This window comes from Pogoniulus pusillus, chromosome Z, assembly GCF_015220805.1.
Source record: "Pogoniulus pusillus isolate bPogPus1 chromosome Z, bPogPus1.pri, whole genome shotgun sequence".
In the NCBI taxonomy this organism is placed as follows: Eukaryota; Metazoa; Chordata; class Aves; order Piciformes; family Lybiidae; genus Pogoniulus; species Pogoniulus pusillus.
Window position 1 is genome coordinate 88,621,827 of NC_087309.1, and position 12,959 is coordinate 88,634,785.

The 12,959-nt window shown below is 50.8% G+C and overlaps 2 protein-coding genes and 3 non-coding genes across 6 annotated transcripts; all 5 read left to right on the plus strand.

The window, feature by feature from the left end:
• On the plus strand, window positions 1-3,567 carry RPL17 (ribosomal protein L17). Its single transcript, XM_064176522.1, has 7 exons — window positions 1-24; window positions 826-878; window positions 975-1,015; window positions 1,501-1,635; window positions 1,740-1,838; window positions 2,772-2,963; window positions 3,471-3,567. Exons 2-7 carry the CDS (start codon window positions 839-841, stop codon window positions 3,516-3,518), a joined length of 555 nt encoding a protein of 184 aa, XP_064032592.1. The 5' UTR covers window positions 1-24; window positions 826-838; the 3' UTR covers window positions 3,519-3,567.
• On the plus strand, window positions 659-727 carry LOC135173752 (small nucleolar RNA SNORD58). The gene has a single exon (XR_010301421.1). It is a non-coding gene; the product is annotated as a small nucleolar RNA SNORD58 (small nucleolar RNA).
• Window positions 2,603-2,671, plus strand: LOC135173754 (small nucleolar RNA SNORD58). The gene has a single exon (XR_010301422.1). It is a non-coding gene; the product is annotated as a small nucleolar RNA SNORD58 (small nucleolar RNA).
• On the plus strand, window positions 3,027-3,099 carry LOC135173751 (small nucleolar RNA SNORD58). The gene has a single exon (XR_010301420.1). It is a non-coding gene; the product is annotated as a small nucleolar RNA SNORD58 (small nucleolar RNA).
• A 454-nt stretch (window positions 3,568-4,021) lies between the features above and the next one.
• CZH18orf32 (chromosome Z C18orf32 homolog) lies at window positions 4,022-12,386 on the plus strand. Of its 2 annotated transcripts, none has more exons than XM_064176524.1 (3): window positions 4,022-4,107; window positions 10,008-10,260; window positions 11,574-12,386. In XM_064176524.1, exons 2-3 carry the CDS (start codon window positions 10,033-10,035, stop codon window positions 11,646-11,648), a joined length of 303 nt encoding a protein of 100 aa, XP_064032594.1. In that variant the 5' UTR covers window positions 4,022-4,107; window positions 10,008-10,032; the 3' UTR covers window positions 11,649-12,386. The 2 variants fall into 2 exon arrangements, with proteins under 2 accessions (XP_064032594.1, XP_064032593.1); XM_064176523.1 differs by having other exon boundaries at window positions 4,031-4,249.
• Window positions 12,387-12,959: the final 573 nt, after the last annotated feature.

A 12,959-nucleotide genomic window follows, 5' to 3' on the forward strand; every position in this document is an offset into this window, starting at 1 on the left:
TCCTCTTTTTGCCGTCGCTCTCAGGTGAGGCGGCCATGGTAGGCCGCGGCTGTCGCTATCCGCGCCCATCCTGCTCGCTCAGCTCCGGCGGGGCGATCAGGGGGCGAGGGATCGGCCTGCCTCGCCAGGGGCCCTTGATATTTGCAGCGAAGGCGGGCAAGGGCTGGACATGGCGAAGCTGGAGCCGGGAATGGAAATGGCCGATCTGGGTGACGGGATGCAGATAGCAGAGTTGGAAAGGGAGGTGTTGGAGCTGGAGGCCCCACTCAAGATACTGAGGCTGGAGTTTGGGAAGTAGTGGGGCTGGGGGACAGGAGGTGGACGCAGTGGAGCTGAGGCACGGGGTGGAGAACAGACATGGGGAACGGGATGGAAATGGCGGAGCGGGGCCAGGGAATGGAGGTGGAGATGGCGGAGCTGGGGTCGGCGCCAGTACTGATGGAGATGTTGGAATGGGTGATGGACGTGGAGCTGGGGCAAAGCTAGAGTAGGGATTACAGATAGAAGTGTTTGAGTTCAGGTGGGGGATGGACTTCGGAGGAGCTGGGGCCAGGGATGTAGATGGTAAAACTCAGGAGATGAAGATTCTGGGGGTTGGGGCAGGAGATACAGACGGCAGAGGTCAGGGATGGCTGCCTTGTGTGAAGTTGAAGCAGGCCTGCGGTGATGACGTTCTTAGGACACCTTTGGATCTAACTGTGAAAAGAAAGCATCGTTTCTGAGCAGCTGCTTCACTGAACTGTTGGCAGGATAGTGAGCAGCTCGGGTTCTGCTTGTCTGTGTTAGAAGCTTAATATGCGGGGGGGTTTTAATTGCCTGTTACAGCTGATCCCCCAAGATGGTGCGCTACTCTCTGGACCCTGAGAACCCCACTAAATGTGAGTTGGTTTTGCATGACATTTCATGGCTGTTTTTCACCAAAGCTGTTGAGGTTCTTATTCCATAAGTTGTGTTTTGTTTTTTTCTCTCCTCAGCATGCAAGTCCCGGGGCTCCAATCTGCGGGTACACTTCAAGGTACGTGGTGTGTGCGTAGCAGAAACGAATTCATTGAGTTCGAGGATTTCTTTATCGTTTTCTCTTGGTTTTTTTTTTTTTTTTTTTTAAGGAAGTGTCTGTCTTTACCATTATTTAAGGTTATTGGCTGCTTTAGCTGCTTGTAGTGGGTGAGTTCTATTCCCAGGAACACCACCAAAATGGTGCATGCTAAAAAGCACCCTGCCGTACCTAGGTAACAAAATGCCATCAGAAGGCAGCTGCAGTGAAATTAGGAGGTGGAATCAAGCTTATGTTTGATGAGAGATTTGTCTGGCTTGCCTTACTCTTCCTCTTGGTTGGAAAGGTGGAGCAATTAGGTTAAAAATAAAAAGTGGTTTTTTTTCTGTGAGGGCTTCTAAATCAGTAGCAAAAAGATCAAGATTGGGGGGGGGGGAACAGTTTTGCTTGTGTTGTAGCTTGGAAAGATGTTTTAAGAGGGACTTTACTGTGCTCTTTGTTTGTAGAACACTCGTGAGACTGCCCAGGCCATCAAGGGGATGCACATCCGTAAGGCCACCAAATACCTGAAGGATGTCACCCTGAAGAAGCAGTGTGTGCCCTTCCGTCGTTACAACGGGGGAGTTGGGAGATGCGCCCAGGTAAGGGCTCCTAGAAAGCAGAAGAAGGGTGTTATGTGAGAAGGAGAGAGGAAGATGAAGGGTTGTGTTGCACAAGGGTTAAAAATGAACATTTCTTCTTCCAGGCCAAGCAGTGGGGCTGGACTCAGGGCCGGTGGCCTAAGAAAAGTGCCGAGTTCCTGCTGCACATGCTCAAAAATGCTGAGAGCAACGCAGAGCTCAAGGTGAGCCATGGAGGCAGGGTTAGGTACAAGGAGAACTTGGTGTCTGCAGCAGCATATGGCTGGTTTTGCAGGTGAAATTCAGCTGTGTGGGAGGTTTTGGTCTGGTGTCCATATGGATTAGACTGTGGAAAAAATGTTACGGAATCGCAAAATGATTTAGGCTTGAAGGGACTGTTAGAGGCCATTTAGTCCAGTCTCTATGCAGTCAGCAGGGACATCTGCAACTAGGGCAGGTTGCTCAGAACTTCAGACAGATTCACAGATTGCATAGGGTTGGAAGGGACTCTGAAAGATTATCTTGTCCAACACCCCTTCGGTGAGCAGGGACACCTTCAGCTAGATGAGGCTCCCCAAGGCTACATCAGGTCGCAACATTTGAAATGTTGGCAGGGTGTGGTGAGTTGGGATGGTCTTCCTAGAGCATCCTCTTCCAGGCTGAAAAGCCCCAAGCCTTAGAGCAGAGGACTTCCAGCCCTCCCAGCATTGTTTCTCTGTCCCTACTCCAGCAGATCCCTGTCTGTGCTGAGGACTCCAGAGCTGGCCCCAGCAATGAAGGGGTGGGTCTTAGCAGAGCACAGCAGAGGATCAGAATCCCCTCTCTGCCCCAGCTGCCCATGCTGCTGGGGATGTCCCTAATACAAGCAGTTGGTTTGTGCATGGTTATCAACTGTTTATGTCTCTTAAAATCCACAAAAAGCAAAATCTGTGGATTTCAGGCCAGTATATATCTTTATAACATAATTGGCACTTGATTCAGTGGCTGATGGCAGTGATGACGATCTTAGGACACCTTTGGAACAACCATGATAAAATTACTCATTTCTCTGAGCCATCAGCATCAGTTCAAGTTCACTGTGAGGTGTAGAAGGGTGCTGATGTTCTTGAAAGATAAAAAACAAGTTACAAGCATTGTGTTCATTCCCCCCATCCTAGGGCCTGGATGTGGATTCTCTGGTCATTGAGCACATCCAAGTCAACAAGGCCCCCAAAATGCGGAGGCGCACCTACAGGGCCCATGGGCGCATCAACCCCTACATGAGCTCCCCATGCCACATTGAGATGATCCTCACTGAGAAGGAGCAGATCGTTCCCAAGCCGGAAGAAGAAGTTGCTCAAAAGAAAAAGGTACAGAGTGTGGCACCTTTGGTGCTCTTTAATGTTGTAGCTGAGCAATTGGAGGTTTACAGGTTGCTGTGATGACCATCTTAGGACACCTTTGGAACACCCATGAAAAAAATCAACGAAGATCTTTCTGAGCAACCTCAATATTTGTTGTAAGCACAGTGGTTGAGCATTTAGGAAAGGCCTTCTCAGTGGTGGGGCATCACAGAATCCCGGCATGGTTGGGTCTGCAAGAGACTTCTGGAGATCACCCACGGACCTTCAAAGATAACAGTACCTTCCCTGCTAAAGCAGGGGTACCCACAGCAGCTTGCCCCTGCATCACAGTTGCCTGGTGGCTTTGGAAGCTCTCCAGAAAGCAGAATCCACAGCCTTTCTGGGTAGCCTGCTGCAGGGCTTGGGCACCCTCACAGGTTGTTTTATGAAGTGATTTAACAGTTTATCCAAGTTTATCAGATGTTGGGAGAAGATGTAGACTAATCCCACTCTTCCCTCATTCCTCTTGTCCAGATCTCTCAGAAGAAGCTGAAGAAGCAGAAGCTGATGGCTCGGGAGTGAACCTTCTGCAGCAGCTGTACATAAATAAAACTCAAAATGTTAAGATCTATTTTGTGCGATTCTTTTTTGAGGGTTCTGCTGTAGATCTTCACTTCGGTGGCTGTTGCTGGGTTACTTTGTGCCTGGCTCTAGATACTGCAGGGGCCACTCGAATCTCTATGACCGCGGCAGTGGGGCTGTGGGTGATCCGCGGATGTTTGTTGTGCTAACATCGAGAGAGTCTGTCCCGAGCGCGATTTTATCCTCCCTGTCGCGGTTGCGTCCTCCCTGTCGCGGTTGCGTCCTCCCTGTCGCGGTTGCGTCCTCCCTGTCGCGGTTGCGTCCTCCCTGTCGCGGTTGCGTCCTCCCTGTCGCGGTTGCGTCCTCCCTGTCGCGGTTGCGTCCTCCCTGTCGCGGTTGCGTCCTCCCTGTCGCGGCCTGGGCTTGATCTTAGCGCAGCTGAGTAGGGGAGGGTCACGTGGTGCGCGTCGTGCACTCCCATTGGCTGCGAGCGACACCGGAAGCTCGGCCGCCATTTCCTGGGCGGCGGCGGCGGCGGCGGGGAAGGGCAGTCGCTGGCGGTAGTGGCCGTGGGTCGTTGCCTGGTGAGGTGAGTGCGAGGTTAGGCAGGCTTTGACGGGCTTCGGACTGATCCCCGAGTGTCCCTTCGTGGGCTGCGGCTTCTCTGGCCCGGCCTCGCCTTCCCGACAGCGGCTCCGTCAACTGGGAAACCATAGGGAGACCCCCAAGAGGTAACAGCTTGGGTTTGGAACTGGTCCTTTAGTTTCAATGCGTCTTTAAGCAGAATTTCGCCGATTCGGTTAATCTTTGCGCTTCAGGTTTGGCTGCGTCCAGCCGCAGAGGGAAATGCTGCCGCTGCTCGCAGTTCATCGTGAGCCGGGAATGTCTGCCGAGCTCCTGGGGAATGCTCCAACCTGCAGAGTGGAGAACGGGAGCGGGTTGCATAAGTTGGTCCTCCCAGACTAGGTCATGCTTTATGGGACGAGGAAGCTAAGGGTTTTTTGTTTGCGTAGGCTTTTTTTCCCCACTCCCGTTTCCATCATATTCCTTCAGTCAGGACTAAGTTAAACAGAGGACACAGGCCAAACGTGCTTCAGTTTGCCATGTCATGCCTGTTCTCTCTGCTGACCTCATGAGTGGTGGCTTACAGCGAGAAACAAAAGCTCTTACCACAAAGAAATAAGCTTACTGATAAAACTGGGACTAGTTGCCCATTTATTCCTTGTTTTTCCCTAAAAATTAATTGCCTATGGCAGGGCCAAATAGCAAAAGAAACTCGTGGATAATATCTAACTGTATCACGATTGGATGTGTGCTTCCTCTCACTTTTTGCAACTGGCAGAGGTGTGATTTGGGTTTTGCTCCATGATCTTGGTGATACCGAGTGGCTGCAGAGTCCTCAAAACGTCAGTCTGGGGAGTTCCCTCCACCCACATTCTTGAGTGGAGGAGATGAATCCAGAACTGGGAATTGTATTCTGGTTTGGGTTGGAAGGGATTTTAAACTTGATGATCTATGAGGTCTCTTCCAACCTTGGTGATACTGTAAAGGCCATCTAGTTGCAGCCACCTCAGCATGGGCAGGGATACCTGCAAGGCCTACTTTTCCTCTTGCTTTCATCCATATCTTCAGTGCCATTGATCCAAGAAGCTCCTCTGAACCTCATGAGCTTCACACAAGCTCCAGTCTTAGCCATCATCACTGCACTGAGCTCAATTTAGTATTCTCCACAACTCCAATGAAGGAATTGTGGTCTGTGTTTGGCAAACACCTTTATGATTTAAAATGCATCATACACCAGTACAGGTGAGGGTTTAAGCTGATGGAAAGCAGCTCTGCAGAGAAGGACCTGGGAGTGCTGGTGGTCAGCAGGTTCAGTATGAGCCAGCAGTATGCTCTGGTGGCCAAGAATGTCAGTGGTGTCCTAAGATGCATTAAATGGAGCATAAACAGGTTGAGAGAAGGGCTCCTCTCCCTCTACTCTGCCCTGGGAAGCCCACATCTGGAGTACTGGGCGCAGTTCTGGGCTGAAGATTGAGTATCTTGGTGGAGAGGATCTGGATTGGTTTTGTGAACAGCTTTAATAGGTTATCTTATACTTTATAGATCATGCTTAAGATTCCTCTCTAACTTCAGGGAGCAGCTCCTTTAAACTTGAATTTCAGTTGGCCAAAGCCACACTTTGAAGCAGTCAATTGGAAACTGGTATTTTGTACCCCAGAGCTAAAAATATCAGTGAAACTCTGGTCCCACAATAGGCATTTGTCTCTTTGCTCTCCTGGAAAGCTTTTGTTTTGCTTCTCAGTGGAAAAATGAGATGTCAGCAGGCTACAGAGGAGGAATGTAAAGGGCAAAGCTTCTGTGCAGCAGCATGTCTCCAAAATGCTGCTCATCAGCACTGGAAGGAGCAGCTCTAATCCTGCTTAACTGCTGCTTCTTCCAGCTAAACCTTTCTGCCTGATGGCTTTCTCCTGTTTTTGATGACTTTGTCTTGGTTTGGGAGAGAGGGAAGGACTCATTTTCTAATAGTTTGGCTAGTTGTATTGGGTTAGTGTGGGACAAAGTCATCCCTCCTTCCAGGAGGAAGGAATTAACTCCTCCTTTTCTGAATTCCTGGCTAGGATTCTCATTCCCTTTCCCACAACTGGGTTAATTTTATCTAGCCTTTAGATGTGTCACAGTCCTGATGTTTAATTTCACAGAATCCCTGCATGGTGAGGCTTGGAAAGAGTTGCTGGAAATCATCCACTCCGTCCCCTTTGCTAAAGCAGAGGCACCCACAGCAGCTTGCCCAGGATCACAGTAGCCAGGCTGGAATGTTTCCAGTGAAGAAGCCTCCACAGCCTCTCTGGGCTGCCTACTCCAGCCCTCCAGCGCCCTCACACGTGTTTCAGGTTTGGGGAACCATAGAGTTAAAAAAAATCCTCTAGGGACTAGAGCAGTCCAGGGGCTGGACCCAGGAAAGTGCAATGTTGTTGTTCAGTCCCATAACTCTGCTATCTCTTTTTAAGGTGGCAGCAAAGCAAACTTGTCATTCTTTCCTCTCCCTACTGTCTCTGGCAGGAGCTACTTACCACGGTAAACACACAGGGAGTGAACCTGTTTAAGATGGGCAGAGGCCTGTTTAGACCTATGAGTGCCAGAGGTACTGGAGCAGAAGAGGAGGAGCACTGGGGATTGTAGATTAGTCTGGCTGGGAGAAGGTTTAAGGGGGTTGTCATATATCCTGTACATGCTCTGTAATTTTTCTGTTTGCCTGTTTGTTTTTTCATGTAATTCTGTATTTATTTCCAATTCGAGAGCATTTCAGATTTACTCTTATGGGGAGTAAAATTACACTCTCCGCTCTTTAAAAACGCAACGGAATTAATTGGTAGCAGAGGATAGTTGTGGGTGGTTTTGTTTGGAGAAATACAGAATTGAAGGCTAAGAATGGTGCCCCTTAGTAAAATCGTGGTGGAGGACTGGAAGCGAATTCAGGCAGACGTTGCTGTGCTAGAGCCATGCCGTTGGGGGATGTCGGCAGGTGCAGTTTCGTCGCCTGCAATAGCGTGGCTCATTAGAAAGGGCTTTGCGCTTCTCTGGAGCTCAGTCCCCATCCCGAAGCGGCGAGGTAGCGAGGGGGAGGCTTGCGAAGACGACGTAGCACTTGTTCCTCCTGCCGTTCCGAGCCGTCGCGCAGTGGCGCCCTCGGAGGCGGAGCGGGCGGAAGCGAGCGGCAGGTAGCGGTTTGCAGTCTGAGGCGGGCCACACGAAGCGGCCGCGGCTTGAGCTGACCGGCACCGCACGGGATGAGCTGCGGGCGGAGGGCAGAGCGGAGACAGCGAATCCGTCTGTCTCTGCCCTTCCCGGTGCGAATCCGCGGGCTGCGGAAATGCAGGCGGCGGCTCCGGCCGTGCTCCCGTACCCCTAGGCGGCGTTTCAAAGATGGCGCCAGACGGAAGCACGTCCGCCCTGCCGCCGCGGTGATTGCACTGGCGGCAGTGACGCGTGTCCGCTCCGTCCGCCTCGGTGCAGCCACTCCCTGCTCGGGGGATGAGCCAGTGGCTCCGCGGGAAGCGGCCTTGTCTCGGTAGCTGCTGCCTCAGTGCGGGCGGGCAGCGCGCGTGTGCAGGCAGGGGCGGCGGGTGCCCGCGTGCTGGGGGCGGTGCCCGCGGCCACGGGCATCGGCTGCCCCCGCGGCCACGGGCATCGGCTGCCCCCGCGGCCACGGGCATCGGCTGCCCCCGCGGCCACGGGCATCGGCTGCCCCCGCGGCCACGGGCATCGGCTGCCCCCGCGGCCACGGGCATCGGCTGCCCCCGCGGCCACGGGCATCGGCTGCCCCCGCGGCCACGGGCATCGGCTGCCCCCGCGGCCACGGGCATCGGCTGCCCCCGCGGCCACGGGCATCGGCTGCCCCCGCGGCCACGGGCATCGGCTGCCCCCGCGGCCACGGGCATCGGCTGCCCCCGCGGCCACGGGCATCGGCTGCCCCCGCGGCCACGGGCATCGGCTGCCCCCGCGGCCACGGGCATCGGCTGCCCCCGCGGCCACGGGCATCGGCTGCCCCCGCGGCCACGGGCATCGGCTGCCCCCGCGGCCACGGGCATCGGCTGCCCCCGCGGCCACGGGCATCGGCTGCCCCCGCGGCCACGGGCATCGGCTGCCCCCGCGGCCACGGGCATCGGCTGCCCCCGCGGCCACGGGCATCGGCTGCCCCCGCGGCCACGGGCATCGGCTGCCCCCGCGGCCACGGGCATCGGCTGCCCCAGCTGCGAATCGTTTTCGAATTTACAGCGCTGGGACTGGCGGTACCGGTACAGGCGGTGGAGGAGTTTTGCTCCCTCTCCCTTTCGTTCCTGCCGGTCCTGCAAAGAGTGGCCAGCCAGGACCGATGGCAAACAGCAACGTGGCCCCGCGCATCTCGTCTGAGTTTTCAGGGGCGGCAGCGAGAGCTTTGGTGCCGAGCACAAGCGGCGGGACGAGCCGCAAGGGTGCCCTGACGGTAGTGCCTCCTCTGGCCAGTACGGCGGTGGTGAGGATAGACAGTCTTCGCCTGGTAGTGATTTCTGTGAATGGCACTGACCCGATAGTGGTTTTTTTTCCCTGTTCAGCCACCTGCTTCTCATCCTTTTCAGCCGGCCATTGAGGAGGTGGATGGAGAGACGAATGGGAAGGTTAAAGCTTGAGACAAGTCTGTCTAGGTTGGTAAAGGAGAATAATAGGCGCATGGACCGGTGGTGCTGTAGGTGCACCTTTGATTTGGCAGCCGGAGTAGAGGAGCTAATTACTTAGGTAAATATGTAAGGAGTGAGCCTGTTTATGGTCAGTAGAGGCCTGTTTGGGCCTATGGGTGGCAGAGGCGTTGGAGGGGAAGAAGAGGACCATTGAGGACTGTGTATTAGTCTGATTGGGGGCCGGTTTAAGGGGTTTGTCGTGTATCAAGTACATGCTCTGTAATTTTTCTGTACCTTTCTTTTCAGATATAATTCGGTGTTCTTAACAATTCTGGAGCGTTTCAGTTTTATTCTGTCCACTCTGTTAAAAAAAAGCCAAAAACACAAGAAGAGCAAAGATGTTTATCTTACTGTTCAGATGGAATTTCCTTGGTTCCAGTTTGTGCCCATTGCCTCTTGTTCCATCACTGGGCACTGCTGAGAAGAGTCTGGCCCCATCCTCTCGCCCCCCACCTTTGTTTCTCTTTCTGAGTATTGGTTAGATTCCCTCTGGGACTGTCATTTTCCTCATTCAGCAGTCCCAAGGCACTCAGCCTTTCCTCCTCACAGAGGTGCTCCAAGACCCTCAGCATCTTTGTAGCCTCCACTAGACTCTTGTAGCCTCCACTGGACTCTCTCCAGTAGTTTTCTCGTCACTCTTGAATGGGGAGCTTAGAACTGGATGTGGAACTCCAGGTGTGGCCTTCCTAGGCAGAAAAGAGGTGGAGGAGAACCTCCCTTGACCTACTTACTACATTCTTCTTAATGCACTCCAGGCCATATAAAGGTCTTCTTGACCACAAAAGCACATTGCTGGTTCATGGCACACTTGTTCCGCAGCTCTCCTAGGTCCTACGTGGAGCTGCCCTGCAGCAAGTCAACCCTTCAGCTGTCCTGGTGCAGGGGTTCATTCCTTCCCAGATGCAGGACCATACACTCACTCTGTTGAACTTCACTAGGTTCACCTCACGTGAAAAGAACAAATCTTTTGGGCCCTTTTGCAGTATAGTATAAAGCAGTCAAATTTCTGCAGCTCACTGTTGGTGTGGCTTCGACCACTGGCTTTGTGTTTCAACTAAAACTATCATTTCCTGATTTTGTTTTTCAAAGTTCCAGCTGCAGGACATTTGCCTTTTTGAGGACTTCATAGCAGGAGAATACAAAGTTTTTGAAACTTGGAGAGTTAATCTACAGCATGTTATGTATTTGAACCATCTTTATTGCTGACTTCAGACTGTTTTATTCATGGCTGTCATCCTAAGTTGTTATTTGTGTTTTCTCCCCTCACCAGCTTTGACACAGAGCAAGAAGAAGCCATGGTGTGCATTCCTTGTATTGTCATTCCAGTTCTCCTCTGGGTCTACAAAAAGTTCCTTGAACCTTATATTTACCCTGTGATTGCCCCTTTCATTAAGCGTGTCTGGCCCAAGAAAGCTGTGGAAGAAACAACAGCCATGAAACAAGGTCAAGGAGGCAGCGCTGGAGATCCACAGATACTTCCAACCAGGAAAAGATATCAGGAGAGTGAACCTGAAATTTACACAGTAAGATTTAATTTGGAAAGTAAGATGTAAAATGCCCTTGTGCGTGCACTGGTGAGGCCACATTTTGAATCCTGGGTTCACTTTTGGGCCCACCTACTCCAAGAACCTTGGGGTGCTGGAGCATGTCCAGAGGAGGGTCTGAAGAACAGGTCTGGTGAGGAGGAGCTGAGTGAGCTGGATTTGTTTAATCTGGAAAACAGGAGGCTGAGGGGAGACCTTCTGGCTCTGTACAGCTACCTGAAGAGAACTTGTTACCAGTGCTGAACCAGCTAGAAAAAGTTGCTTCCAACAGCAGATCTTGGAAGAAGAGGAATTGTATCTATTTGCTGAAGCAAAGAGCTTGGGTAATTATTTTTTTAATGAGAGAAGAGCAGTCATTCTTTCAGAGAAGGAAGAACGCAAATTAATAGACTCAAGAGAATCATTTGGGTTGGAAGAGACCTCTAAGATCATTGAGTCCAGCCATTAACTCAGCACTGCCAGATCCCCACCAAACCATGTCCCTCAGCACCACAGCACAGGACTTTGAAAGTCCTGCAGGTATGAGGACTCCACCGCTGCCCTGGGCAGTCTGATCTGACTTTGACAACTCTTTTAGGAAAGAAATTGTTCCTCATGTTCAGCCTGAATCAACACTGGTGCAACTCGAGGCCATTTCCTCTTGTTCTGTTACTTAAAAGACTGACCCCCACCTCACTCCCAACATCCTCTCAGGTAGCAACAGAAAGCCAGAAGGTCTCCCCTCAGCCGCCTTGTCTCTAGACTGAAAAACCCATGTCCCTGAGCTGCTCTTCACAACACTTGTGCTGTAGATCCTTCACCAGCTTCATTGCCTTTCTCTAGAGATCTTCCAGCATCAAAGTGTCCTTCTCGAAGCAAGGTCCTTAAAGCTGAACCCAGTAGTGAGTCACGAGTGTTAAGTACAGAGGCACAATGACTTCACTCTAGAGCTTGACCCAGCAGCTCCTCACAAGACTGGTACATCTCTCATGAAGCAGAATTATTTACAGCCACTTCTGATCCAACTCTGCCACTTGTAATGGCTGAAAATTTGTTGTGTGTATCGCTTCTACATTGATAATTTCTGTTTTGTAATAAAATGCAAATATGTTGCTGCACTCATTGTCCACCTCTCAAGTAGTAGTTGTGTCTTAAATCTAAAGAGACTCTACTATGTTGGTTCTCATTGCAGATTTCATCCTGCATTTTTGCTGGCCTTGCTTGTAAAGTCCATTTTCATTGCCTTCCAGTTACTGTTTTGGGAGTAAAATGCCTTTTTTGACACCCCACTGATGATGTGTTTTCCTTTGCAGTTTGAAAGCAATGGTGTTGCAAATGGAGTTGCTGCAAAGACATCCACAGACACTTCTGAGAAGAAATCGGATTAAAGGAGCACGTTTGGCAGGATTTTATTCCCTTGTGTCCAAAAGGAACTGGTGATGTTGCTGTGACTTCCAAGACCTTCTTTCTTTGCACGTTTTAGCTGACTAAAACCCCTTATTGCTGACAGAAGAGGGCCTATGTTGCCACTAAGATGGCAGCCAGCACATTTCTTAATTTAAAATGTCTGAAAACTGCAGTTTTTGTGTTTTCTTTCCCTCATCTCTCATCTGTTTGGTGTGACTAGTGTATAGGTTAAGTAATTTAAGAAATAAACCTAGCTGTGGAAGGTAAATGTTATCTTAGTTTCACTAACTGCTAGTGCAGTACTTGAGGCTTTCAGCTCCAAAACTACAGCTGTGCCTGACCTTGCTGAAGAGCTTTGAATGGCATTGTGGCAACCTAAGTGTAAAACCTTGAAGACTTCAGCTTTTTTGGTGTCAAATCTGTGAGTGAGCTAAAGGAGATAAAGCTACATGCAGAACTTACTTAACTTCCTCCAAACAAAATGTCTTGATTTGGTAATTCCATTAATTATGTTCCTTCAGACATTGTGCCTTTCATTCCTGAAGTGGAGCAGCTGGGGGCATGATGTGAGAGGTTAATGAGCGATGATTCACTGTTGCTTTCTGTACTGTTTGGTGGTTTCAAATGTCTTCTGAAGAGAAAAAAAGTCCAACTAAAGTCTCTTTAATGTGCTTATGGAATTTGAACTGTAAATAAAACCCCTGCTTTATTATAAAAAATCTGCTCCATACAGTTGTTATTGGGCTTCTGAGCCACAGTGTTGGAAGTGGGTAATAAAATCTTTGGAGACCTGTGACGGGCCCCAGGCAGAAGGAGCTCATGAAACTACTGACTTCATGAGAAAGAAAATGACCCTGGCAAGTCCAGCAGAGCTTCCTCATGTAAGATCATTCTGGTTCCAACTTGCCTCCCAAGGTGAAGCATTTCATATGTCCCTGTGCTTATTAAGGAGTAGAAGTGCTGACTCCTACTTCATCCTTTCTGGCAGACTACTTGATAAGGTTAATCCACAACCATTTGTGTGAGTTTGGATTGCTGTTTGTCTCTCTCTCAAAAGCCCCATCTGAGGCATGCCTGAAAAGGCAGATCTTTCAGAGATGTCATCCTTCAACTTACACTAAGGTGCAAGCTTGTCCTTGGAACCATTTCTTCTCATACCCGATGTAGAGTGGCTTGGGTTGGGAGGGACCTTGAAAATCATCTAATTCCAACACCCCTGGTGTTGGCAGGGACACATTCAGCTAGACCTGATTGCTCAAGCCTTCAACCTGGCCTTGAAATAATTCATTAAT

Bases quoted from the DNA above. Each gene is read 5' to 3' on its own strand.
- RPL17 (XM_064176522.1), top strand. From the start codon at position 839: ATGGTGCGCTACTCTCTGGACCCTGAGAACCCCACTAAAT. The intron at 1,016-1,500 runs GTACGTGGTGTG...CTTTGTTTGTAG, and splicing joins ATCTGCGGGTACACTTCAAG to AACACTCGTGAGACTGCCCA. The intron at 2,964-3,470 runs GTACAGAGTGTG...CCTCTTGTCCAG, and splicing joins AAGTTGCTCAAAAGAAAAAG to ATCTCTCAGAAGAAGCTGAA.
- CZH18orf32 (XM_064176524.1), top strand. From the start codon at position 10,033: ATGGTGTGCATTCCTTGTATTGTCATTCCAGTTCTCCTCTGGGTCTAC. The intron at 10,261-11,573 runs GTAAGATTTAAT...TTTCCTTTGCAG, and splicing joins GTGAACCTGAAATTTACACA to TTTGAAAGCAATGGTGTTGC.